At 41.4% G+C, this 26,070-nt stretch overlaps 3 protein-coding genes and 1 long non-coding RNA gene across 6 annotated transcripts in view; 1 reads left to right on the top strand and 3 right to left on the bottom strand.

Annotated features, from left to right (window-relative positions):
- esama (endothelial cell adhesion molecule a) overlaps positions 1 to 10,129 on the top strand; it is a 50,677-nt gene extending 40,548 nt beyond the window's left edge. For both annotated transcript variants that reach the window (XM_071924518.2, XM_078286600.1), the window contains 6 exons: positions 1,145 to 1,296; positions 2,630 to 2,831; positions 3,588 to 3,743; positions 5,497 to 5,619; positions 5,936 to 6,068; positions 6,961 to 10,129. In XM_071924518.2, coding sequence (XP_071780619.2) covers positions 1,145 to 1,296; positions 2,630 to 2,831; positions 3,588 to 3,743; positions 5,497 to 5,619; positions 5,936 to 6,068; positions 6,961 to 7,495 — 1,301 coding nt within the window. In that variant the 3' untranslated portion in view covers positions 7,496 to 10,129. The remainder of the gene's footprint in view (positions 1 to 1,144; positions 1,297 to 2,629; positions 2,832 to 3,587; positions 3,744 to 5,496; positions 5,620 to 5,935; positions 6,069 to 6,960) is intronic.
- Positions 10,130 to 13,439: 3,310 nt separating this feature from the next.
- On the bottom strand, positions 13,440 to 21,041 carry LOC139931110 (L-seryl-tRNA(Sec) kinase-like). Of its 2 annotated transcripts, none has more exons than XM_078286745.1 (5): positions 20,796 to 21,041; positions 14,618 to 14,858; positions 14,310 to 14,511; positions 13,915 to 14,192; positions 13,440 to 13,786 (listed from the first exon to the last, which is right to left on the bottom strand). In XM_078286745.1, exons 1-5 carry the CDS (start codon positions 21,012 to 21,014, stop codon positions 13,569 to 13,571), a joined length of 1,158 nt encoding a protein of 385 aa, XP_078142871.1. In that variant the 5' UTR covers positions 21,015 to 21,041; the 3' UTR covers positions 13,440 to 13,568. The 2 variants fall into 2 exon arrangements, with proteins under 2 accessions (XP_078142871.1, XP_078142872.1); XM_078286746.1 differs by having other exon boundaries at positions 13,678 to 13,786; positions 13,898 to 14,192.
- On the bottom strand, positions 17,847 to 20,117 carry LOC139931117 (poly(A) polymerase beta-like). Its single transcript, XM_071924523.1, has one exon. The coding sequence runs from the start codon at positions 20,115 to 20,117 to the stop codon at positions 17,847 to 17,849; it is 2,271 nt and encodes a 756-aa protein (XP_071780624.1).
- A 965-nt stretch (positions 21,042 to 22,006) lies between the features above and the next one.
- Positions 22,007 to 22,606, bottom strand: LOC139931118 (uncharacterized). The gene is made up of 2 exons (XR_011785503.1): positions 22,546 to 22,606; positions 22,007 to 22,420 (listed from the first exon to the last, which is right to left on the bottom strand). It is a non-coding gene; the product is annotated as an uncharacterized LOC139931118 (long non-coding RNA).
- Between the last annotated feature and the right edge of the window lie 3,464 nt (positions 22,607 to 26,070).

The following is a 26,070-nucleotide window of genomic DNA, read 5'->3' as shown; positions in this document are numbered from 1 at the left end:
CAAGGACAGACTCCTCTGTGCCAGAAAGTCTGTGTACTCCACACCAGTTCAACCAGTCGGTACCAGTAGCATTACCACAGATATTTCCCACAGCCTTAGCATTATTACATGTACTGCACCTTTAAGGCTCAAATGAGATCCCAGCATTTTTTTTTCTTCTCATCTCAACGTCACAATAAGTCCCATATAATTCCTTTAGTTCAATAGAGTCTTAGAGATAAAAAATGATGGAAAGCTGCAGCGGATATAGAAATCATTTATTGGACGTGTCTGTGTACGAGTGGATTTACATTCTTTGAGTTGACAGACTGACTTCCTAGAGTAGCTTAATAGAAACTGGGGTTTTTCTTATTTTATATCCTGAAATGTCTTTCTGCTTCGCTGGCCAGTCGCTTGGATGACAAGTTGCCATCTCAGAGGAAGATGCTTAAAATTATGAAGATATTGCCTCCACATGTGCTCGCCTGCATGGATATCTTCCAAACTTTGGTTGGTAGGAGCAGCTTTTGTGATTAGTTGAACGTGCGAGCTCAAAGTAAATGGGCTTTGGGGAGTTGAAGCTGTGAAGGGTGAAGTATTTATCGACATTCTCCAAATACAATCTCCCAAATTGAGTTTTTCTTGCCATTTTCTAAATCTTTTTAAGTTTTTCCTGTTGCCTTGGACTTGCTTTTGACCCGTGTTTCCATGTAAGAGCTTCAATGATAAGTACAAAAGGGTGGATGGATATGGATGATGTCCAAACAATATTGAGTAACGTTATCATTTATGGCATGTCAAACCTCTCCCTCACCGCAGCTCATTATTAGCTCCTGTGGCGAATAACTGTGTGAACGTGGGTTGAGATCATGACTTATCTAAATAATTGTGGTTGGGGGCATTTTTAGATGACATACTGTATTTAATGTTCGGTTTTGTTGACAGACACAGTTTTCAAAACATGTTTACTGTTGTGTCAAATGTAAAAGAGTTAAAAATTAAGGGCTGTTTTCATCGCTGTTTGCGTCGATGGAGAATCATAATGTTCACATGTTCATGATTAGAGATGGTGTGTACCAAAAGTTGATCCGTGTTTCTTCCAATGCCCAGTAGGTTCCTACTGACAATTTCCTTCCTTTTTCTCCCCCTCCCTCCCTCCATCCAGGCGTATGGGCCCAGATCCAGATGCCCCAAACCAGCATGGAGGTGAACAAGGGTCAGACGGTGGTGCTGAAGGCCTCGTACACCCCGACGCCAGGCAGCGACAAGAACTCCAACATCGTCCTCTGGAACTTTGTTTCTAACAGCACCAAACTGGTGAGGAACCGAATGGGGTACACTCTTAATAAAAAAGGGTCTTTATGGTACCAGAAGCCTTCATGGACTTATCATAACAAATCATTTAACATGTGAAATGCTCATAATCATGCATGCGTGCATGTGTGCATACCTGTATGTTATGTGTGTTAATGGGGGTAGAGGGGAGAATTTGAGGTACAGTAGTTCTGAAGTCAGTGGAGGCAACATTGTACTTTATGCTCACAGTAACTCACAGTGGAGGCTGGTGGTCCATATCTTTCAAGCCTTCCATCCCAGTTTAACATCATTTTTTATTGCTGCCCACACAATTTTTACTAGCTAAGGATGGCCAGTATCTTTTCTCTTTTGATTATGGGCAATATCTCTGTGACATTTGTCCATATCTTGCTCCATAGCCCATATAGTACTGTACCTACAGCCCAACAGCAAAATCGTTTTACTTTACCATCTGTGCCTATAATATCTGTGATTACAGTTATGAGGGATGTTTGCCTATTCTTATACTGTTAATCTGGCAAAGCTTTTCCTTTTGGAAAACCTTAGAAAATGAATCCAAGAAAAAAATGCTTTAAACCTTTCATATAAGCAGTGAATTATTTCTTTACTGCTGAAATACATGAGCACCAGTCTGTGTTTTTTTGTGTCATCAAATTAAGGGAAAGGTAGATGTGTTTTCAGTCTATTTATAAAATCGCTGTTGCGGTCAAACAAATGAAATGAAGCAGAGGAGGCTGGCACAACAAGCAACCAACTGGACAAACCCCTCTTCAATCTTCTATTGTCCATCTCTTTTTTTCAGTTCACCATGAGTAAACATGTTATCTAGGGACCTGGCCATGGCCTAGCTTGCGTGTCTGCTTAGTTCAGATTATTGGGCTGTACAGATGGACTACCCAAAGAGGATCAAAATCCAAAAGAAAACAGGGGGAAAGAGAACTCTCAGAGAGCTGGAAAAGACACAGTTGATTAAAAGTGAAGCTTTTTCGTACGGCTGGACAATCATCCAGTCTCTCACTCTGCCTTGCTGTAATTTGTAGCCAGAAAGATGAATAAAAAGAATAAACCGCCGCTACCTCAAGCCAAACCTAGATTCCCCAAATCTTTGGCTGGAGAAGCAAGCTGGAGGTGTGTTACAGTTTTGCATGGCCAGATCGGCTACTGACAAACTAACTACTAATGTGAAAATCATGTGAAATCACTAATTCAGTAATGTAAAATAAATCATGTTTACTGACATGGATGTAAACCAAACTGTTTTCCTGGATATGGACAAATTTTCCATGTATGTTACATTGACCCCAGCCTCTTCCCCTCTGTTTTCTCTGTCCAGGTCATCTCCTACACCAAAGACTCCATCAGCGTGGGCAGCTCTCAGTTCCAGGGGCGCGTCGGCTTCACGGCGGCCATGCCCTCCACCAACCTGTCGCTGTACATCAACAACACCCAGGAGGCGGATTCCGGGCGCTACATCTGCCAGGTCATCATCCCCGGTGACTCGGGCCTTACTGCCGAGCTCAGTCTCAACGTAATGGGTAACATACAGTTTGTACTCGAAAATAAATTACAATCCACTACTATCACTTCCCTGGTAGTGACACTCAGAGTTGCAGCCGCTTTCACGGCCCTATTTGTAGTTCAGAAAACTCAGTCAATTCATTTTTACACTAAAAACTCCATTCAAATTAATTTATTATTAATTATTAAGTGGTAGTAGCAGTAGTAGTAGTAGCAGTAGTAATCCTAATAGTAATAGCACTTACAAAAAACACAATGAGGCAGTGAAGTAAAAATACCACCGTTAAATAAAATAAGAATTACGTATGAATTATGTGGAAAATATATATATCTCCTCTCCTCTCCTCTCCTCTCCTCCCCTCTCTCCTCTTCTCTCCTCTCCTCCCCTCTCTCCTCTCCTCTCCTCTCCTCCCCTCTCTCCTCTTATCTCCTCTCTTCTCCTCTCCTCTCCTCTCTCTTCTGCTCTCCTCTCCTCTCCTCCCCTCTCTCCTCTTCTCTCCTCTCCTCCTCTCTCCTCTCCTCTCCTCTCCTCTCTCCTCTTCTCTCCTCTCCTCCCCTCTCTCCTCTTCTCTCCTCTCCTCCTCTCTCCTCTCCTCTCCTCTTCTCTCTCCTCTTCTCTCCTCTCCTCCCCTCTCTCCTCTTATCTCCTCTCTTCTCCTCTCCTCTCCTCTCCTCTCTCTTCTGCTCTCCTCTCCTCTCCTCCCCTCTCTCCTCTTCTCTCCTCTCCTCTTCTCCTCCTCTCTCCTCTCCTCTCCTCTGCTCTCCTCTCTCAGTCCCTCCTGCCGTCCCTAAGTGCTCTCTATCAGGGAAGCCGGTGGTGAAGGGTAATGTGACTCTGAGCTGTAAGTCCAGCGCTGGGAAGCCCATTCCTATGTACAAGTGGAGGAAAACCAGTCCCACCTCTGAGGTCTTCTTCTCGCCCATGCTCAGTGAGTTGAACTGAATTTTATGGATGGGTTTGTGTTGCTGCAGTTGCTCAAAAAAGTACTGACTCCCTTGAGTTTTTGCATTTTTGTGCATCTGTAGAAATGTATGTGAATGTGTACATTTCAAGTAATAGTTCAAATCTAGTCTGCATGAGCACCCTCTTGTGTCACTATGGAATACAAGAGGGTGAGTGGCTAAAATTTGCTCCACATTTTATGTCATATTCAGCATTTCATATCATACTTACTGAGCTCTCAGCTTTAGGTTGTATATAGCAAACTTGTAATATTCAGCTATTTGTGTCATGGTTTCGTATTTGTTTAGATTTTGAGATTTAGGGGCTGCTGTGGACACAGAAGCTAATCTGACTAGATTAAAGCACAGAAAGAGGCTGAAGGCAGATTTGTAATTTCAGTGTCCCGAAACGCTCCACCCTTCCTTCTGTTTGTTTCTGCGCTTCTCCTTATTTTACCTTCAGTCACGTTTCTGGAAGCCTACTGCAACCCGCTTTTTGGTTTTAGAATTAGCAAATTACAGTGGAGTGGAATGGACAGTATAATGGAAACAGCAGCATGGAGACTTTCCTATGTGACGGTGGTTCTGTAATAGTAAATAGATAGTGAATTGCCTGGAAATAGATGCTATTTTCATCTTCTAGATCACTGGTTCCCAACCCAGGGGTCCCGACCCCCACTAGGGGTCGCCAAAGCTTCACGGGGGGTCGCAAGGCCTTCTTGGTTTTAAGGGGTGTAAGAAAACTTAAAAATATATATATACAGTATATCTCAGCATTTCATTAATTTCTGTGAAGAAAAGAACTAAATGTAGTTGTTATTTTTAAAGTTTAGATGTTTTTTTAAGATATAAATGAGGATAAGGGTGCGGTGAAGACATGAACACAAGCTATATTCACTCTGCTAAACAGCCTCGTCCTGCATTAGAAAAGTACACAGTTAAAACAACCAAAGAGCTAATAGAACAATGGCCGAGCGTCAGGGAGAAGAAAACACTGAATTTGTCCGAAATAAACATAATAAGTATGTATGATAGTTAAAAATAAATAATACAGAGAATTGTATAAAACGTTCCTAAAAATATCAGGAAAACTAATCTCTGATGCAATATTCACATAATCTGCTCAATATTCATCCAAATTGCTCGTTTTACACAAACTTCCTGCAGTTATTGCGTTCACTATTTGGGTTAATTGTACAGTTATCAGTTGTTCTGTGCTGTTATTGTTATGCATTGAATATAATATGAAATATCCATAAAATATGTCACTTCGTCAGGGGTCATCTGTTTACTCAGTGATAGAATAGGGGTCCTTAAGGAAAAAGGTTGGGAAGCACTGTTCTAGATGACGAGCTTAATGTTAATCACTACTAAAGCAACTAATGGAATTATCTTTAATGTAGTCCACTGTAGTGTGTCCCTAATGTTTTGTACATTAGTGTATAAATTACCCACCTGTAGTGTGGTCAACTGTAGTGTAGTCTACAGTAAGCATCAATGCAAAGCAGGCTCAGTGTTGCTAAGCGACCATAGGGAACTCATGAACCATGACCACTTCACCTCACTGTACACATTTCACTATGGACAAAGATAGCTCCTCTGCATGCTGTTTCCACTGTAACTGGAGACGCAAAGACAAACGTGTCTAAGAAACCCATTGAACGTATCCAGTCTGAGTCTGAGTACGTGTTTGTACTTGCATCGGTTGACCATACTCCTCCCTGTTTGTACGTGTTTTAGATGAGAAGGCGGGCACTCTGAAGCTGAGCAACCTGAGCAGTAACATGTCGGGGAAGTACGTGTGCACAGCCAGCAACACCGCCGGTTCAGAGACCTGCTACATCAACCTGGAGATCATCAGCTGTACGTAGCACACAGGACCACAAGCACTGGGAATTGATGATATAAAAAAATGAGCAACAAGTCGCAACATCTTCTTTGTCAGGAAGCAACACATGGGAAATGTAGTCTTAATTTTGAGAAACCCAAAATGCTCCATGTAGCACCTTTAGTAAAATCACTGCAATGGTGATAGTGTGCCTAACCCTGCAGTATGCCTCTTATTACCAGAGTACAATGGTAACTTTCAACTTTAATGTATGCATTATGTGGGGTGATATGCTTTTGTTGAGTGCTGATGTGTAATCTGTGTGTGTTTTTCCCGCGGTCCGTCCTATAGCCAGTAACGTGGGGGTGATAGTCGGCGCCACGGTGGGCTCAGTGCTTGGCTTCCTCTTCCTTGTCTCCATCCTCGTCGTCTTCCTGGTGAAGAGGAGGCGAGACAGCGAGGACGACATGGCCAACGACATCAAGTGAGTTCATGTGACTTACCGTCGTGCAGGAGGTACATGTAGAATATTTTCTAATTAGGAATTCCACCCAGATAGAACCTTATAATCACAAAATGAATTTCCTCTGATTGAAGGCTCCAAATCTACTCTGTGCATGGAGGCTAGATAAAGTAATTTAGTAAGGTGTGTGTTTACATGCACCAAAGAACATACTAAATACTTTTTTGTCATGCATAGTTAAATAATCCTGCATTCTAGCATACCAATAGGAACATGCGTGGATTGTTTAGATCCTTTCGACCATAGAGGTGTTCAATGATTCTTAAATCTTTCCAAAAAAGTTGTATCACCTGCAGTTTTGCTGTTTTACACTTTAGCGGAAACTCTTTGACGTCCCCACTTCTAAGTTGACAAACATGCGCAGAATGAATATTATGAATTCCAACCAAAGAAGTCAGTTTAAATGTTTGCATAGCTATTAGCCACTAATAACCTAATATCATAGGTTTGTAGCACCACTTTCATAACAAACCAAATTTCACTTGGAATGGTCCAGTCTGTTCTGTTTGAGTTGATTAAATGAGGCATTTTTCTGCTGATTGGACACTCAAAATTACATAATTGTGGTCCAAACAACTGGGTGTGTTGGTTGCAGGACTGGCTGAACAAAGAGGTTTCTAGTTCTGTGTTTCCTGGTATTTTCAACATGGGTTTGGATAGTTTAATTTCTATACAGCACCAACAAGGTACTGGAGTTTTGAGGTACTCGGTTATCAAGGTATCGTGAGGTTTGTGGACGTTCATAACGGAGCGTGTGCATGTCACAGAAAGCACAGACCAGACCTCTGCTCCATGTAAACCCAGCTGATGTACTATACACTGTAAACTGAGCGTCTCTCCCCTCCACCTGCAGGGAGGACGCCCAGGCTCCCAAACGCGTGTCATGGGCCAAGAGCGGCATGGGCTCGGACATCATCTCCAAGAACGGCACCCTGTCCTCCATCACCTCCAGCCCGCACCACAAGGAGCCGTCGCACCACAACAACCACCACCACCACCACCACCTGCAGCAGTACCCGCAGCGCCCGCCCTCCGACACCGCCTCCATCATCACCGCCACGGGCAGCACGGCCGGCTACCGGCCGTCCCGCCAGCACGGCGCCTCCACCCCCACCCACTACGGCTACAACAGCAGCGCCACCCTGCCCCGCGGGCCACCTGTCTCCTCCGACGCCAGCACCGACGGGAGCCCCCTGCCCAGGACGGAGCGCTCCACCCAGCTGCCCCAGGCCCAGCCGCTGCAGCAGGTCTACGGTCAGCCTCAGCCCCAGGCCACCCCCTACCCGCCGCCACTGCCCACCTCTGTGGTCACGGCCTCCAACATCACCCGCATGGGAGGGGTGCCCATCATGGTGCCGGCGCAGAACCAGGCCGGATCGCTGGTCTAACTCCTGCCAGCGCCGGCAAAACACTGCGGTCAAAAAACATACTTCCAAACCTGTGGCATACTGTACCTTCACGCTCAAGGGAAAGGTCAGCCACATTTATTTTTTTTTCCAAAGGGAACACTTCAACTACTATTTAGATAAGAGTTAGATGAAAAGGTCAAATTCACCTACTGACACTTGCTTTGGCGCCAGGAAGCTTTTGACACAGTCAAAACGCAGCGACAACTGGCAGGACTTTCAAACAGACTGTGTTTACTTGCTTTAGGTATACTCAAGTCTCTTTTCTATTCTGTATGCACTGTATACAAAATATATATAGATATGACTTTCATACATTTGTGCAGTATCTTCTTTTCTATTGTATCAATGCATTTCTAATGGTTTTTTTTCCAATTTATCTTTTAAATGTTGTATTTTCCTCCAAAAATATTATTTTTTTCCTCCTGTCAGCAAGGATGAAACAAATGGACGTGGTGAAGCTTTCGTTTGTACACAAGACTCACAAATACATGTCCTAATGAAATGAGAAAAGGGTCGTGTAGGTCTGCTGTACTTCATCCATGCTGCTCAAGAAGAAGATAGTGAAGACTTAGGTGAGATATGAGGATAGTATATATTAATGACCATGGACTAGCAGCAGATTTATGAAAAGAAAGATGAGACAGCATTATATATTCTAAAAATTTGTAACAAAAACGCAAAGTATCATAATCCATTTTTGGCTTTCCTTCTGCCAAGGGTTCAGCTTCTAAAAGGCTCTTAGACTCAGTGCTTTAAACATAGTGGTTTTTACACAGCTTAGAAAAATCTTCTTATAATTAGCACTGTTCACATCTGCAGTATAGTGACTTTGTTGAACATATATGAGTCCACTCCTGAGTTGTAATAATTTAAAGTTGCTAGCTGCACTGAAATTGTAAATACAATATTTATTTTGTGTTAAATGTGACAGACTGCTCATTGCATATGGTTAAGCGCAGCCTGTATATGCTACTGTATAGCATACAGGTGATGTGTTTGCCTACAACACTGGATACCAAACCAAAGATATATTGCTTCATTATGTTGAAATGCTGTCTTTACATACTGTAGGTTATTTTCTAGTGCAAGTCATCGGGGAAAGGAACCATGTTAGTCGACATGGCATGTGAGCATTTTGATTTACTCCCATAAGCTACAGGCTTTTATGCTTTTTTTTAGAGAAATAGTTTCTTTCCCCTTTGACTTCCAGCAGCATTGCGAACAAATAGTAACAGGGGGTGTGAACTAGTTTTGAATGTGGTTAGTGATCAGCAGGACGGGTGTCTCAGAACCCTGAACCTTCCCTTCTAGCATTTCTTAGTGTGAGAGGATGAGAAAGATTCACAATTCCAAATAAAACGTCCATAAATCCTATTATTATTATATCAAAAATCTGACTACTGAACATAATAAGCACTGAATTTTGGCTTGAATAGTTTGAGTTGAACGCAGCTTATGTTACACAGTAGCTGTCGCAACAAAAAAAAAAAAATAGTAGCATTCACATATTTTGTTGCCATGATCTTAGCTCAGTCAATATTTATGGCTGTAGCTCATGTTATAAAGCTAAACCCTGAGACTAGGCACTATTCAATGATCAGGTGATCAGGAAAAGAAATTGAACTGTCCAAGATCATGAACTCTGATATAGAATCATTTTCCCTTTAGCAACTTTTGCGAGTTTGCAAACCTCAACATCAGCATCCAATTATTATCTTTTATTTGTGGCCTTTTTACCTTAGTCCAAGTCACTTATAGGTCTTTGTCTCTATCTGAAATTACAAGTAAAAATCTGGATGTACTGTATGTATTAAGAGTGAACATACCATCCATTCTTCTGCTGTATTGTCATTACACTGGAGCATATATTCATTGTTGTTGCTTAGTTTTTTATGTACACAGGTGGTCAGGAGAAAAAGGGAACAAAAGTGACCAATTCCAAAAATGGCTCATCCGAAACTTCCCAGATGAGGTTGAAGTGAAACATTTCCTCCACATGAAATGCAGCGAGTATTAAAAAGCCTTCTTCATTATATATAAAGCTATCTGTTTGATTCAAGGAATGGCAGGATATGACAGCAAAACACAAGTGTTAAATGTATTTTGAAGCTGTGACGGTTTTCTTTAGGTTTGTTGTTTGGAATACATCGGAGCAAAAGAAATCTTAATCCTGATCTGAAAGTTGTGAGGAGATTATTTTCCATCAGTTATCAAATTTATGTGTACATCCATAATTAATAGACTCACTTAGAACCTCTGGATGGGTCCTTTAAACAGTGTACATTATGAGCATTAAAATCTATTCAAGACAAGCCTTTATTTTTTATACTCTAAAGTATGGTAAAGAAAGTATGTGAGAAAATTTTATAAACCGTAAATGTTGCAATGGTGCAAATTCTATGAACAAAAGAAGTACTCACTGTCTTTGTCAGTGAGTTAGAAACCATGATGGATTGTATAACTATATAAATTGGTGGCCAAACTTGTGCTTATTTATGTAGGCCTCTGCTGAACTGTGGACAACCATGTGCAGTGTTCACTTGTACCTTCCATATTTATGTTCATGGAAAAGGCTTTGTATAATATTTTCAATTAAAAGAGAAATTATCAGAAGGGTGTTTTTCTTTTCTTTTTTCAAAGCTACACTGCAAAGGTGTCGATCCTACGTTATGCAGTCATACACTATCTTCAATCTTATTTTTCTTAAGACAAATTACAAATTCTGTCAGTGAGGTGAGGTAATTCCACTTTTTTCCAATGCAGTTTCACTTGTCTGAGGAATTTTCTACAAACAAGTCTCTTTATCTATGGCACAATATGGCAAATCACTCCACTAGTATTAAGAAAATGACACTTGATTCAACAAAGTGATTTGCATTGGAAACAAGTAAAAAGCTCTCATTCCATCAACAGATTTTTTTGTTTAAATAAAATAGGATTTTAAGAGTCAAAACAAGATGAAATTACTTCTGAAGTGTATAGAATGTCTATGACTGATCATAAATGAAGAGTAACTGTTATTTGCTCCTAACAACAGTGCAACAAGGTTGATGGAACGGGGTGAATTCATGCAGCTGGGAAGACAGTAAGGTAAAAGCAAACATGTTATTGCCTGTGCCTCCACCTTGTGGTGATGATAAGCCAGTATAGGGAGGAGAAGTGACACCTGGCTCCCCTGCTGGTTGCATTAACTCCTGAGAAAATACCCATTCATTTAACTATTAGCAAATACAAAATAATTTCATTAACAATTAACCGTATTACCTTAACTACAACATTTATTTTATCGACAATACTATATACTATAACCTACAATTAAATTCATGGCAATAAAACTGAATTTCATCTTTAGCAGCCCATAAGTAAGGAAGATTGATAGTTTACATGTGGAAATAAAAATCACCAACATGAATTCAAAATACTACTACTAACTTACGCATTGTGTTTATGTATATATATATTTTACATGTAATTATTTGTAATACACATTCCCACAGATAAGTCTTTTGTCACTGAGCTTTAAACTCAACCACCAGAGGGCAGCATGACTTTCCTTCCCTGTAGAAAAGAAAAGGGAGATGTAGAAGAATCATTTATATGTAAAAGGACACAGTATCATCATCATGTTAATTGCAATTTAAGGTGCAAGTCAACAAACTTCAAGGAGAGGCACCACACAATAGCCACTTTGTAAGTTCACAGGTAGACAACCCGATTGGTAGCAGCTGTGTTCACACTCCATCCTGGTACAAGTGTTTAAGTAGCCAATCAGAATAGGTCAATTTCATCCAAATCCAGAAAATACAGAGACTATAGTAAAACCTCCCATAATCAGCTCAGAAAAACAAGGAAGAGCACATTCAAAATAAGAGTCTTACTCTACACAAGATACAGCAAAACCCAAAACATGAGAGAGGCCCGCACATGTCACAGGAAACAAGTGAGATTTAGATCTTCATTCATGCCATTAAGCATTAGTAACTTTAGTTCAAATATCCAAAAAGCTTCTCTGTCTTGATCTCCACCTCTGCGATGTGGGGGAACTCTCTCCATGCCAAAAAACTGTAACTCAGAAACTCAGAATGATTAGCGGATTTAAAGTGACGGAAAATGGGAGATTTATCATCCTGCCTATGAATTGCACTGAGATGTTCTGTTACATAAAGGACGTGTCATCTTGCCAACATATGGCACATAATAATATATACCACATGAGTTGTCTTGCATGTTATTAATTGTTTGATCATGTAGGACTTGTTGGATGTGTAAAAGAATAGTAAAAAAAGTATGTGTGCTGGGTGGTACATATGTATCAGCATGGACCAGTTTGTCTCTTAGGTTCTGTCCCCTGCAGAAAACACACAAAGGTGGGTCAGAAAAAGTGTCACCCAAATTTCCTGATGACCTCTCTCATGTCATAACTCAACTCATTAAATGTAGATGAAAAAATGAAACTGTACTGAGAAACTGTTGCCTAGGAAGATGGTGGGCCTTTTTTAGGGCTGTGTCCAGCCAGGTGTGAGGATATCCACGGCATTGAAAATCCCTATATAGTATTTGGGCTTGGGCCTCAAAGTCAGTAGTGTTAGAGCAAATACGACGTAGTCTTACACACTGACTATAAGGGAGGCCTCTTTTCAGGGGAGAAGGGTGTGCGCAGTCTGCATGTAAGAGACTTCTTCTCAGTTGGTTTCCTATGGAGAGAGGAGGTAAGTTGGCCATTCTCAAGAGATATGCAAGTGTCAAGAAAAGTAACAGAGGTACTGCTAACAGTGGGAAAAATCGATTGAAGGTCTAAGGCAGTTCAAATATAATACAAACAACTCAAATTCCTCAACAGAGCCATTGAAAATAACAAAGCAAGCAGTCATCAATGTACCCAAGTATACGTTTGCAAAATCAGGGTTCATTGGAGAGCCCATTGCACAACCCTCCAGCTGTAGATGATAAACATTCTCAAACATTAAATATTTTTTTTCCAGAACTATCCTAGACATGTCAATGATACAATCAGTGGGGAAATCACGAGGCACTGGCCGTTGCTCAAGAAAAAACCTCATGGCTTTCAAACCCTCCTCATGGGCCACATTAGTATATAAAGAGGTCACATCCAAGGTGGCGAGTATTGTATTGGGGCCAAGCGAACTTTGAAAGACAGGCAGAAAATCTCCTGTATCCTTTAAGTAGGTAGGCAATGAGGAAACTAAAGGTCTCAATACCCAATCCACCAGTTTTGAAAGTGGTTCTGTAAGACTATTTACACCAGACACTATGGGTCTACCTGGGGGTTGGTTAGACATTTATATATACTTATACACGTATATACTTAGGTAAAATGTAAATCACCAGTTTGGTAGGGCAACAGTTTACAAGATAAATCAGTTCTTTCGATGTTATGATATCATGTGCCTCTTTGAGAAAAAGTTCCGTGTCCCTTTGAAAACATTTAGTTGGATCAGAGGGTGGAGCTCTGTAAGTCATGTCATCACTCCACAGTCTAAGGACTTCCTGATTACATGAGGCTTTGGACATAATGGCCAATCCACCACCCTTGTCAGTCGGTTTAATTACAGTAGTAGCAGTGCTTGTGTCCATATTCCAATAATCCAGTTCTCCATACCTGAAACTGACAGATTGTGTGCAAATTAAGCCTATTAATGTGGAGAAGAAAAGTAAGAAAAGTTGATGGAGAAAGAGTTGATGAAGAAAAGTTTGTTATATATATATATATATATATATATATATATATTTTTTTTTTTTATTTAATATTTAATCAACAGTATGCTAATTAAGCATAAAACATGGATAAATTAGGCAGAGAAATTTTCAAGTCTTCGTTTCACTCCGTGCCACAATGGGCAAACCCAACTGAAAACTATGACTAGAAAACAGTTCTGTTTTTTGTACATTTAAACTAAATATAAATACCTACGTATTGTATATTCATTTATGCCTTCTTAATGTGACATAAAATCTACATTTGTGCAAATTCAACAAAACATTCACAGCTGTTGTTAAATAAACATAAGAACAAGTAATTATATTTCTTCATTCAAGCGTGGTCATTTATGAAGATTCTTAAAATGTTCTTTTTCTCTTGGTCAAAAACGTCCACAGCTGTTTTCACCACATGTTCCACATCAATGTCGTCTTCTTTGGCGACAGGCACTTCTTGAAGGAACTGCTTCCGCAGGTTGTGAAGAAATCTTGTTTTGGATTCATTCAACTCTGCTGCCAGAGACCTCATCCGTTCAGGAGGCACTTTGTTTTCTAAACCCAGGGTGACAAAGAAGGATGCAAAAATCATTTATTTGATCCTTTTAATGGCACTCACTTATGACAGTGTGTTAGCAAAATGTATAATCTGTAATATTAACACACTGTAGCTCACGACTGACCTCTGGCATTCTTCATGGCTTCAGAGACCAAGCGTCGACAGGCCTGGTCAGCCTGGTGAACCACACTAGCGGCACATTTCAGGCGGTCGGCCTCCTGCAGAGCACAGGACAACAGAACAGATAAATGTACCACTTCTAAAGCTGCGTATTTATATTCCACTAGCATGTTTGAACAGGTTTGAGGAAAGCAACATTGACATGCCTTTTGTTCCACGTTGTCATCGACTGGGCTCAGTGGGTTGCTCAGTGCAGAAGAGATCAACTCCATCAACCTCTGGCTGAAGGCAAGCCATGTAGGCAAACAGATAGACAGAGGCAACAAATTAATACCTGCTTTAAGCAGTCATGATTACTTCACCAGTGAGTGTTAATAACTGCTTATTGCACTGCCTTACATGTCCCCCTTCGGCAAATTATCTGTGCTGTTAAGTGCAACGCTGCTCTCCTCCCACGAGTTCTTCTGTGGATTTGGAGACTCCAAACGCTTTGCCATCTCCAGTATCACCTCGGTGGGTAAGGGCTGGGACCTGCTCTGGTTTCTGCTGATGCACGACTCCACAGCACAGTGCAGATACACCTGGCAGAACCCCAGCGAACCTGCAGCGAACAGTCCACAAACAAATCAGTTCAACCAAGGGAACGCCACCTGACAGCGCTCCAATAAGTAGCCTATCCTGCACACACGTCAGAGCAGAGTGCTTACACTTTCTTGCAAGTTGGTACACATCGTATCTCATGCTTGGATAGTAGAAGTTGTCATCCAGTAGAATGAGAAGTGGTGACCGGTCCAGACTCTTAGGTTCCAGCAGAGCTCGGACGCAGCGTCCCCAGGCAGCAGCGTTGATGTGGCAGCTGGTCGGTGGCTCTGCCAACACTTGAGGTTTCCTCAAGAACTGCTCGATGCACTGTAACACTGCTTGTCTGTGCAACCTCCATTCAGTTTGCTAGAAAGGAAAATATGTTTTAGTCAATAAGATCTGGTCAATAAGAATTAGTATTTTTGGGAGGCTCTTTAATTCATGTAGACAATATGAAGGCGCATTTGTGTTGATTAGGCACCAAACTATTGTGGACATTTAACATGGGATCCCTAACAAAGAAAAATCACTAGAGTATTCAAATATTATTTCCATTGCGACACTTGTGTTTGTGGCACACAGTATTAAGTTTAGTGACCTTATTGCACTTCATGGTATTTTTATCTCCTATGGTATCAACGTTCACATTACAGGCCATATTGCTCAATTACTATTTTTTGCTCAGATCCGACATCAGTGTGAACAGACCTCTGCCCTTAAAGGTTTTCTTTCTTCTTTGCAATATCGTAGACCTTTATTTGTGGAAAAAGTACAATACCTCATGCTTACAAATAAGCCTAAGAAACAGTTGATCAGAAAAGGAGCATTGTAAGAATACTTAAGAGAAAAAGTGATCTACACAGGTAGATTTACACACCATAGGATGAGTGGCTTCAGTTCAGCTTCACTTTAACATATTCCACGTAAAGCACAAACAATTCAGTCAAAAATGTTGAGTGAAGATGTCACACACCTTTACGCTTTCAATTAGGGCTGCAGCTATCGATTATTTTAGTAATCGAGTATTCTACCGATTATTCCATCGATTAATCGAGTAATCGGATAAGAAATACTTTTGCTTTATTAAAGAGCAATAGTAAATATACAAAAGAGAAAAGCTGTCCGCACGAAGCTGTCCATACGACACTGTGATTTACTGAAAACGAGGTGAAATAATAATTATTATTGATATTTATTACTAGGCCTAAATATCATACAAGTTCATAAGACTGGCTAATGTACATTTATTTGCTAAGTTGAAGGGTTGCCCTACACCTGCTGACCCTACTCACTGCAATCAAACTAAACTGAATATACCTGCTGTATTGGACTGGTGCATTTTAGGCTCCAATTGCTACTTACACCACCTGATATTTTGCTTTCTGGGGTATTTTATGCATCACTGTGAGGGGAGTAGGTGTGTGTGTGTGGGTGTGTGTGTGTGTGTGTGTGTGTGACTATCATAATAATAACATGAATGAAGCTCAGGCTTTCACAAATTGACTGCAGCATTTTATTTTCTGTGGTTATTTTCTTGAGCAAAACTTAGCTAACTTAGGGACATCATAACTAGCCACCATATTGATTTACGTTCTTAACTAGCCATTACATATAGCCATAATTAACGCGCATTCTTTACTAGCCTTCATCTCATCCCGTTTTAATATTAAGTGCTGACTCCGCCCACCCGGCCAGTTTCGGCGTACGCCGGTAGCAATTACAAGTGGACCCTATCCTACAGTCCCTGCTCTCAGCGGAGGGAAGGAGCTACGCTGTGTGGGAAGCGCCGTGACCGTCAGACCTCTCTGGATTAGACAAGCAAGTAGAGAAAACCGGCATCAGCCGAACCAATTTATTGCCAAATGCTTTGGGATTCAACACATTAACATTGCTTCCCATGGTCAGAAAAAGTCGGCAGATTTGTCGCTAGTCGCTTTTGAGAAATAAAGTCGCCAGGGGGGTCTGAAAAGTCGCTAAGTCTAGCGACAAAGTCGCCAAGTTGGCAACACTGGATCCGAAACTTTGGACACTTTCTGTCGTTTTCTCTGGCCTGTCTCTTCTCTTCGCCCCTCGCTATTTTCTCTCTCTTTCTCCAGCGCGTTGTGCAACAGTAATAATCATCCGTGCGAAACACTGAGCGTGTATATAGTTATATGGATTAAACGAAGCTTCGATGCAAAGAATTTGCATCGATGATTTTTAGTAATCGAGTTACTCGAGTTTCTCGAGGAATCGTTTCAGCCCTACTTTCAATACAGTGAACAAAATTAAGCTTGTGTTGCTAAACCAAACTAAAGTCTTAACCTCTTCAATAGTCCTTCAGTTCCAAATGTCATGTGACCAGGCAACCAAATGAATGAAAGAAAAAAAATGAATTGGTTTTGTTCACAAAACTTGTATATCACATTTGTTTTGTAATAATCGGAATCCCAACTATCCAATTCCCATTCTTCTGCCAGCACTCTGCAACCATTTGACATAATCAGAGCATTTATGAGACTTCCTGTTGATGAGGAACCTGTAATAGGCCAGGTGCATCAAAGATGGCTGCTGCCTGGTTGATATTACTCATCTGTGACGCCCCTTTCACTACTGTGCATGGTGGGATTAGCTCACTGGTTCGTTAGATTACTGAGTGCCAAAAATGTTGCATTCAGCGAAAAAAAAAGTCATGAAGCCAATAATAAGGGTAGAAATCTACTCATAATCAAGTGAAAATATGAAACTACAGCTTGAAGATGCTTGACGTTGGCAAGATATTTCACAACTATTACAAAGCAACGTTGCTTGCTTGCTAAATAGTCATCTACCTTCTTCTTATGATGCTAATCAACAGTGGTACAGATCTGGAGGAGTGTATGATGTAAAATTAGACAGTACAGATACTTTAATGCACAAGGTCCATCTTGCTGTCTGGCACTAGAGTCTGGGCTATTTTGTCCCCACAGATGTGAGCACCATTTTGGTCAGCTGTGTACTCAAACCAGAGCTAGTTCCACTGATGATGTTAGACTGTGTGAATTTTGGTGCACCAAAATCTTGGCTATACTCACTACTGTCCCCTTCATCCAAAAAAAAAAAAAAACAATTGTCACCGAATAGCAATGTTTGTTTTTTTCCTGTTATGAATTATAGTTAATACAAGACAGTAAATTACCTAAAAGCATCATTGTGCGACACCACATCATTGTAAAACATTATCTTCCAGTTACAGCGCTTTCAGTGAAGTTACCCCACAAACAAAAGTCTGTAAAATCGTTATTTTTAAGATGTTTATTTTTTTTAACATGCAATGGGGGGAGACAAGGGAAGGAGGCAGGGGGAGGTGAAACTAATTTCTATTCACGTGATGGTCTACTTCTGCCTGTTAAGGCGAAGCTTGATGCCGTTCTTCACCACGGTAATGGGGCTGATAGGGTGGACAGGCATATCTGACAGGTCGGCAATGGTGGAGAATCTCTTAGATGATGGAGGCATCTTCTCACTCACCTCTGCCTCCATTGTCATGCTCTCATCGCCGTCATCCTTACCGGCTTTAGACCTCTTGGCTGGCATCTCTGACTGCGGAGAGCCTGGCCTCTTTGTGGCTGGTGGGTTTATGCTGGGAGGGGGGGTCTTGCTGAGCGGGAGACCCTTGGTGGACGCGTCAATGCGTTTACCGTTTGCCTCTGACGCTGACATTTTATCAACTTTGGCCGTCTTGGCTGGCATCTCTGCTTGGGGCGAGCCTGGCCTCTTGGTGGCTGGTGTCCTCATGCTGGGAGGGGAGGTCTTGCTGAGTGGGAGACCTCTGGTGGACCCTTCAGTGTATGCGCCGTTTGTCTCTGAAGCTGACTGTGTATCAGCTTTGAACTTCTTGGCTGGTGACTGGAGAAAGCCTCGTCTCTTTGTAGCTGGTGGGCCCATGGTGGGAGGGGGGGTCCGGCCAGGTGGCGCTGTGGCAGTGATGGAGCGCTGGCGGCTCACTGTGGGCTTTGCTCCCCTGGCTTCTCCTGTGGCCTCTGTGTGAGGGACAGTGGCAGGTCCAGAACTGGCCCCAGTAGAGCTGCAAGTGGGTGGGAGTGTGGCGCCCTTATTTGGGGTGGAAGAGGGCCTGGTCGTAGAGGAGGAGATCTGTGAGATTCTGTGTTTGAGATCAGGTAGCAGGTGGTGAAGCTGTTTCCTCTTCACGTACATGGCTGATATTTTCATCTCCTGCTCAAACATATTACTGCTAACTGCCTGGCTGTAGACAGTGTCAGCAAAAGACCCCACGTCAAAACTCAGGTCTATGTTCATGTTTACAGACCCCTCCAACTTCTTGAAGCCAATTCCAATGAACCACATTGTGCTAAACCCTTTGTCGTTCCCTTCCTTGGGGCCAGGGAAGGACTGTGGGTTGACCTGGGCCAGAGTAATGTACTCATTGTTCTCTAGATCTCTGACCAGGAGTCTGATCTTTGACTCTACCAGGCCAACCCATTCGAGGTGCTGCTGCTTCGTTGGTGCACTTGCTAGCAACACAATGTAGTTCTTGTATCTCCCAAAGAAGTCTGGCGCTTCAAACAGTCTGGACCACTCTGCTTTGTTCTCCAATATGTTGGTAGTGATGGAAAGACCCTGTTTGAGCTCGTCTGCCATGACCACCCGGGTGGAGGCAGACACATTGTAGGAGGAGTTCTGCTGGGGGTAAGCTGGGGTAATGATCGGCATCAGGTGGAGACGCTCACTAACATTAATCCTGGGGTCCCAAACTGGAAGGTTTAGCCTGGAGTCCTGAGCCTGCTTTAGTAGTACTGGGATCGGCCATTCCCACATGGCAAAAACTTTAAAGAATTTATGTACCAGAGTGGAGGCAACAGCGTTCGGGTAGAGCTGGCAAATCCTTGCTACCAGTATGGCCCATGACACCCCGCCCAGGAAGCCCAGGGTGTTGGAATAAATGTTGTGGTGTTTGGCCCACAACTTGACAGTTCTCAAAGCCAGCCTGAAGTGCTCCACATTGGGTACCAGGTTAAGAATCTCCTGTGCAACTCTGTAGCCATTGATACTCCTTCTGCAGTGGATATTCATGCCCTGCAGCAGCCCATCATCCTGAAGATTCAGATGTTTGGGAACGATTGGCAGTGCTATCTGGGCAAACAGCATGTCGATGTCAATTCCATCAAAGGACAGTTTGATCACCGGGACAAATGCCTTTTTCACAGCTCGCAGGTCTTTAACTTCCTCTTGGTTTTTCAGCTTCTCATAGAAAGAACTAAAGAAGTCAGTTCTGTCTACATGCTGAGGTGCTAAACAGAGGGCATCAATATCGGCTCCTTTTGTGTGCACACCCATACAATAAGAGCCAAACGGTAGGATCTTGCCTCCAACATCTTCTATTAATAATGTGGGTAAATCTTTCTGTTTACCCATTTCTTTAACCCACTCATTAAACAGTGACTTCAATTTATCTAGCACCGTTGTTCTGTGCTTCATCTCCAACTCCTCTTCAAATCCACCATGTTGTTGCAGGGTTTCAACCAACTTCTGGGTCAAGACCAGGTCAGCCTCCTTGGGCAGATCCAAGCTGATGGGTGAAGTGACCCCGTGCAGCTTGGGGATCTGCACGCCCGCTGGAAGCTGGCTGGTGAATTGAAACGGCATAGCGGCCAATCAACCGCGCCGTTCTGTCCGTATTCTCCTTGTCGTCTACTCTCTCCGTATTCTCCTTGTCGTCTATTCTCTCCGTATTGTCCGTGCACTCTCAAGCGAAATCTGTAGCTTTATGCCCACAAACTTAAGCCGCTTGTATTTTATCCTGTGCCAACGTTCGATTTCCCTCTGTGGCGTTACGCGCCACAGAGGTAAGTCACAGAGGGAAATCGAACGTTGGCTTCCATTCCTCAAGGGTTTCTCTTTTTTGAAGTGAGCCGCGGTTGACAGATGTTGACAGTGATCTGCGCCTGCGCAATGGAGTGTAACGTAATAACACAAATTAATTCCGATGTGACAGTTCTTACCGCGCTTCTACGGCCATGGATCGGATCAGAGTTAGGACCACATATGAAAGTGGCCAGATCAGATTTGAAAAGACCTAGTTTTTGTCTTCACACTGCTGAGAAAAATTTTTTTTGATCTCACATATGAACAAAAACTACATTTTTATCCCCATGCTGTCACTGCAATATTCCTATCATATTCTTATAAAAAAAGTTAGTTTTGCTGCGATATTTGTAGCCTATAGTGTTCTTTACGTAAGGAGAATATTCATGCAAACTCACCACTAGACCAAGACATGCACATTCATCTTAACATCGCCGTAAAGGAGTTAACTTTCTTTACCGTTTGCTGCAGCCTGCCATCATCCTCCACCACTTTGAGCTGAAAAGCATGATCGGGGATCAGGTCGTCGTAAGGCACTACAGTGGATCTCCATCCCTGCTGCGCAGCGAGCTTGCTGACCGTCCGGGCCAGCGTCGACTTCCCTGCAGCAGGTAAACCACAGAGGACACACAGACAGGCTGGTGGACGGCGAAGACTCGCGGCATCGTCTGCGTCCATTTATTGCCAGTGAGGTGTTTACAAATCCAGCTTTCCACGTTGTAGCCGCCTGGACAGCTCGCGCGGACTTTCGCATCCTCCAGCGTCAAGCCAGAAATTAAAACAACAGCACTTCCGGTTAACAACTTTCAAAATAAAACCCCAAGAACATGTTTTGTTGCCACGGATACAAAGCACGAAAGTGGAAAAATAAAGATGCAAGTAGGGGAAAATACGAGTGTTGGATTGTTTTGTTTTTTTCAATGTACTTTTCATAGCATATTCACAGCCATACCTATGACATTAATAGGCCTAACGTTACACAAACACCCACAAAACCAGATAATGTGGATGGATGTCATTTTGAAAAAGTCAGTTTTAACCTTAACTATAGCAGTTGCATAACTGCTCCTAAATGCAATTTAATTAAATGTGTAATGTAACTCATCTCACATACACTAATTATGTTCTATATATCCATTATATTGGACGTCAACATCTCTGACATCATTAACCTTAATGTCACATCCATCTTAGATAAAAGACCTATCTGTGAATGAATGCTGTATCTGTCTAAACTACTAAAATGTATGAGAAATGACAGAAAACGGCAAAAAATGTACATGTCTATATCCCAATTTTTGCATTTCTGTCACATCTATAGCTCATTTTTCACGTAACTTCCTTGTAGTTGCACTTTTTTTGTGTAGCCCATAGCCTTGTTTTGTATATTGTACTTCCTCTTTACTGCCGTCTTGATAAGCTTACTATATTATGGCTTATTACTGCCACCTACAGTGATGAGTACAGTACTACAGTTCCAAAAGACACCATCTTTCCATTAAAAAAAAGAAAAAAAAAAGCCATTAGATAAAACAACTAAAGGCTTGATACTTTTTATTACAATCAGCATTCATGAATTCAACATCAAAATCTTAATATAAAATATTCAGATTAATAAAATAGTTTTTAAACAATGTAACAGCATAAAATAATACAAAATATTTTGTGACTTTTTCCCATTCCATGTTAAAGTAACCACGTGAACAAATGTCTCATTTCCCTTGAGTGATATGAACAGGAAATTCATAAAACACATATATTCCAATAAATAAATATAGGCCTGCCAGCCTTGTCCACCACCATGTTGCTACAGTCGACCTTATAAAAAAAGGTTGTTGGCAACAAGTTATAGTGAACCCATTATCATCACAGGATTTTATAAATATGTCATTTTATACAGTGGATGAAACTGCAAATATGTAGTGGAAAAAACAGCAGTATAGGAACCACACAGAACTCATCACTGTGGTGTTTGCTTGGGTGGGATTGGTCTTGGGACCCCAGGGCCCTGCTGGGGAACTGGTGGCTGCGTAGTGGCAATGCTTGTGTCCATATTCCAATAATCCAATTCTCCATACCTGAAACTGACAGATTGTGTGCAAATTCTTCCTATTAAAATGGTGACTTTGTGCACTGCAAGGAGAAGTTTTTGTGTATGTGTGAGGACAGTATGGATCAAATGAAATAAAAAGGTTCAATCAATTCTTACCCAGAAAGTGGAGCCGAGGTAGCTGGTGGATTTCCAGGCTGGAATTGGTTAGAAAAATAAATAAGTTTTGCTGTCAGAACACCCTGATTACTATTCTGATTTAATAGTGATTTATAATCAGCGACTCCTGAATGATTTAATGACAAAAAAAAGCCATTTATTTGCATTACGTGACCTGTGTATATTAAAAAAGGTTGAAGTCTGCATTAACACAACTCGACCCTTCAATTATTTGGATGTTGACATGGGCACCAGTAGGGGGTTGTTGACGTCCACATTAGTGCTGCACCTTTCCACACATGAAGTCACTGCAGCGGTAGAGTGGACAGTCAGTTTCCCACAATCGGTAGCAAGTGTGCAATAATGAAAGCAAGGCAAAATGCTGGAGAGAAATTTAAAATTAATCCATCCTTTGCCTGAGTTGATATTTTGCTCCACTTCATTATTCTGTCTAAAAATAGAGAGCGTTCTGCAAATTGAATTTAACTGTGATCGGATCCATCTTGCAGGATCTTAGCCATTGAGAAATATGGAATTCTACTCTACCTATGTGAGTTTGCCAAACCCATAGCTGCTGAAAGGACAAATGAAATGATTTGATGTCAATGCAATTGGCCAGCTAATCAGCAGAATCACGCTAAAGACCTCTCAATCATCCCTTAAAAATGTTAACAAGTGTGTGAATGGGGCTTAAATCATCATGATTCAGGAGCTTTGACCCTGGCAAATCTATCCTAACCGCGATATGATTACTGATCCCGACTTTCCCAGAGATACAGATCTTTCTTTAAATCCATCCAGTGTGACATTCATATAATCTTTCCATGATTAAAAAAAAAAAAAAAAAAACACAACAGACAAGCAGAATATTTACTCTACACTACATTTGATAAGGTCTCCTGTACTGATGAATCCACAGTTTCCAAACAAAGTTCCCTGTGTGTTTGCATGCTTGAAACAAACATCCGCTGCCTTTGTTGCATCTGCAATATGAAAGATAAAATATGAATGACAGAAAAAGAGAATGATCATCTTGTCAGGTGAATGCTGCTTCCTGTTATACTATGGGCTGACACATGTTTGACTGGATAAACCATAGTTAATTTATCTAAAAGCACCTATCTAATGTGCAAAGAGACCAAGACAAAACATTATCATCCAGTTACAGTTGTTTAGTTTTTTTGGGTTTTTTTTATCATAGAATGGGGCAGACTAGGAGGGAAGAGAAGGGGTGAGGCAGGGGGAGGTGAAACAAGTTTCTATTCATGTGGTTGTCTGCTTCTGTCTGCTAAGGCGAAGCTTGATGGAATTCTTCACCAGGGGAATGGGGTTGGTAGCATCCCCGGCTGAATGATGGTCTAACTCTTAAACTGATGGTTCACAAAGTGTTTATTTTTGAGCAAATAGAGGACACTGTAGCTCCATGAAAACCGCGAACACCCCTTGAACACACCGTAAGAGCTACAAAAGGAAACAAAAATAAAAGCATTACCATCTTTTCACATTCTGATGATAAGCTTATTGCACTATAGCCTTACAATATTCAACAAAACGTAAATCATGTATTATTAAACTCTGACTGAAAATAAATCACAGTTTATATTCCAATCATGAAATATCACCTTTTTAACCCGTTAGCTTAGTGACAACCTCTGATAGAGTGCTATAGGTAAGCATATTTAACTTAAAATGAAATATTAACAGTCATAACATGACTGTTAATGACCTAACCTTAAGAAAATACTTATAAGATGAATAAACATGAAAAACAACAAATTCTTGAAGTATGCTGGGCCATACTAAAGGTCATTTACAGGGTTGATAGGGAAGAGAGGCACGTCAGACATGTCAGCAGTGGACAGTCTCTTAAAGGTCCCATATTCTACTCTTTCCAGTGTTTTATTTTCTGTCTTGAGGTCCATTCAAAGCTGTGTGTGTGTGTCATGTACCAAAAACACTCTCAGTCCACTTTTACACGGTCATTTTCCAGCATCTCTCTGAGCCTTACCAAGAACAGACTGTTTCTGTCTGTGTGTCTTTAAGGCTCATTAATATTAACGACCCCTCTGTTCTGATTGGCTAGCCGTTTCAAGAGTGAAATGTGAGACACCACAGCCCGGGCAGAATAGGCAGCCATAGGTAGGGGAAACTCCAGTAAATAAAAATGACAACCACTCAACTGTTTTGACAAAAAAACACTTTGTTAGCCTATTATTTCTTACAAAAATAATAATTAGCGAACCTTTGTGACGCCACAAAGTTACGGAAGTCCAAACTCGCTCACTTTTCTAATATGGATTGTGTGGATTTAGTTGGCTACCGTGCGTTTTGATACTTTCACCATGTTTAGATATCACATCCAATTCCTTTATAATCACAGAGGCAAGGGAAATCCTGTTTTACACGATATGGGACATTTGTGCCCCGTTCTTCACTTTACTTGATCAAGTGAAGAATGATGATGAAGGCATCTTCTCAGTCACCTCTGCCTCCATTGTCATGCTCTCATCCTCCTTTGGTGGCTTACACCATCCACAATTCAATGTAATGCATATTCTGGTATTCTGCTCATAACCACATTGATGATGTTTCTTGCTCAACTCCCACGGACAAAACAGAAGGAGCGAACACATACGCTGTTAGGGTAGAATGTTTATTAGAATTTGCGATTAGCAATGTAACATTCACCTACGTGGCTCAAAGGAAGTCATAAATATGCTCAATATGTACGCCTTTATTCAAATGAGCTCATCTCATCGGGGAATGACATTCAAGGAAAACTCGGTGAACTACCTCCACATGGCTGAACAGGGTGGAATGCACGACATCACTCTGATGACACAGTAAATAAAAGTAGAAAATCAGCAACAGAGTGTATATCAAATATTTAGATACAAATTAAAAGAAATTACAAAAAAGTCAGAAGAGCACTGGATATTCAGATATTGGCTTTTAAAAACCAAAAAAAATGAACAAAAATGCTTTATAACACACTGCACTGCACCCGTAATAGTTGTTTCTTTTTTTCACATGGAGCTACAGTACTAAATTGGCAGAAAAAGGTGCATGGCTTTTGTATTCAAATGAATTAGATTTACTTTTTTTATTTTGTTTCATCTCGAACAATACAAGGAGATGATGACACATGGATGGCATTTCAATTATCTGTAAAGTGTAGTCCTTATGGATCAATGAACAGTATGATCAACAAAACCCACTGGGTAAAAGGTCGGTTTAAACATAAGCGTCAAAAACCTGCCAACGTCAAATCGTCCCTGTTATAAGAAACAAAGAAAAAAGAACGACAACAACAGAAAGAAAAAGAGCAATAACAAAAGAATTCATCCCTGTACCGATGTGGCGGTGTGGTCGTTAATAGCATATCATGCTCCGTTAGTAAAGTCCTTTAAAAGTGGGACCGGCCGCCCCACTTTGTAAGTATTCAGATGGCGGCCATTTTGGGTCTGGCCTGAGCTTAGTGTGCAGGAAGAGACAAGGTGAGCTCAGCGAAAGGCAGTAGTCATA

Source organism: Centroberyx gerrardi, chromosome 11, assembly GCF_048128805.1.
Source record: "Centroberyx gerrardi isolate f3 chromosome 11, fCenGer3.hap1.cur.20231027, whole genome shotgun sequence".
In the NCBI taxonomy this organism is placed as follows: domain Eukaryota; kingdom Metazoa; phylum Chordata; class Actinopteri; order Beryciformes; family Berycidae; genus Centroberyx; species Centroberyx gerrardi.
This window is presented reverse-complemented; position numbering and strand designations above follow the sequence as displayed.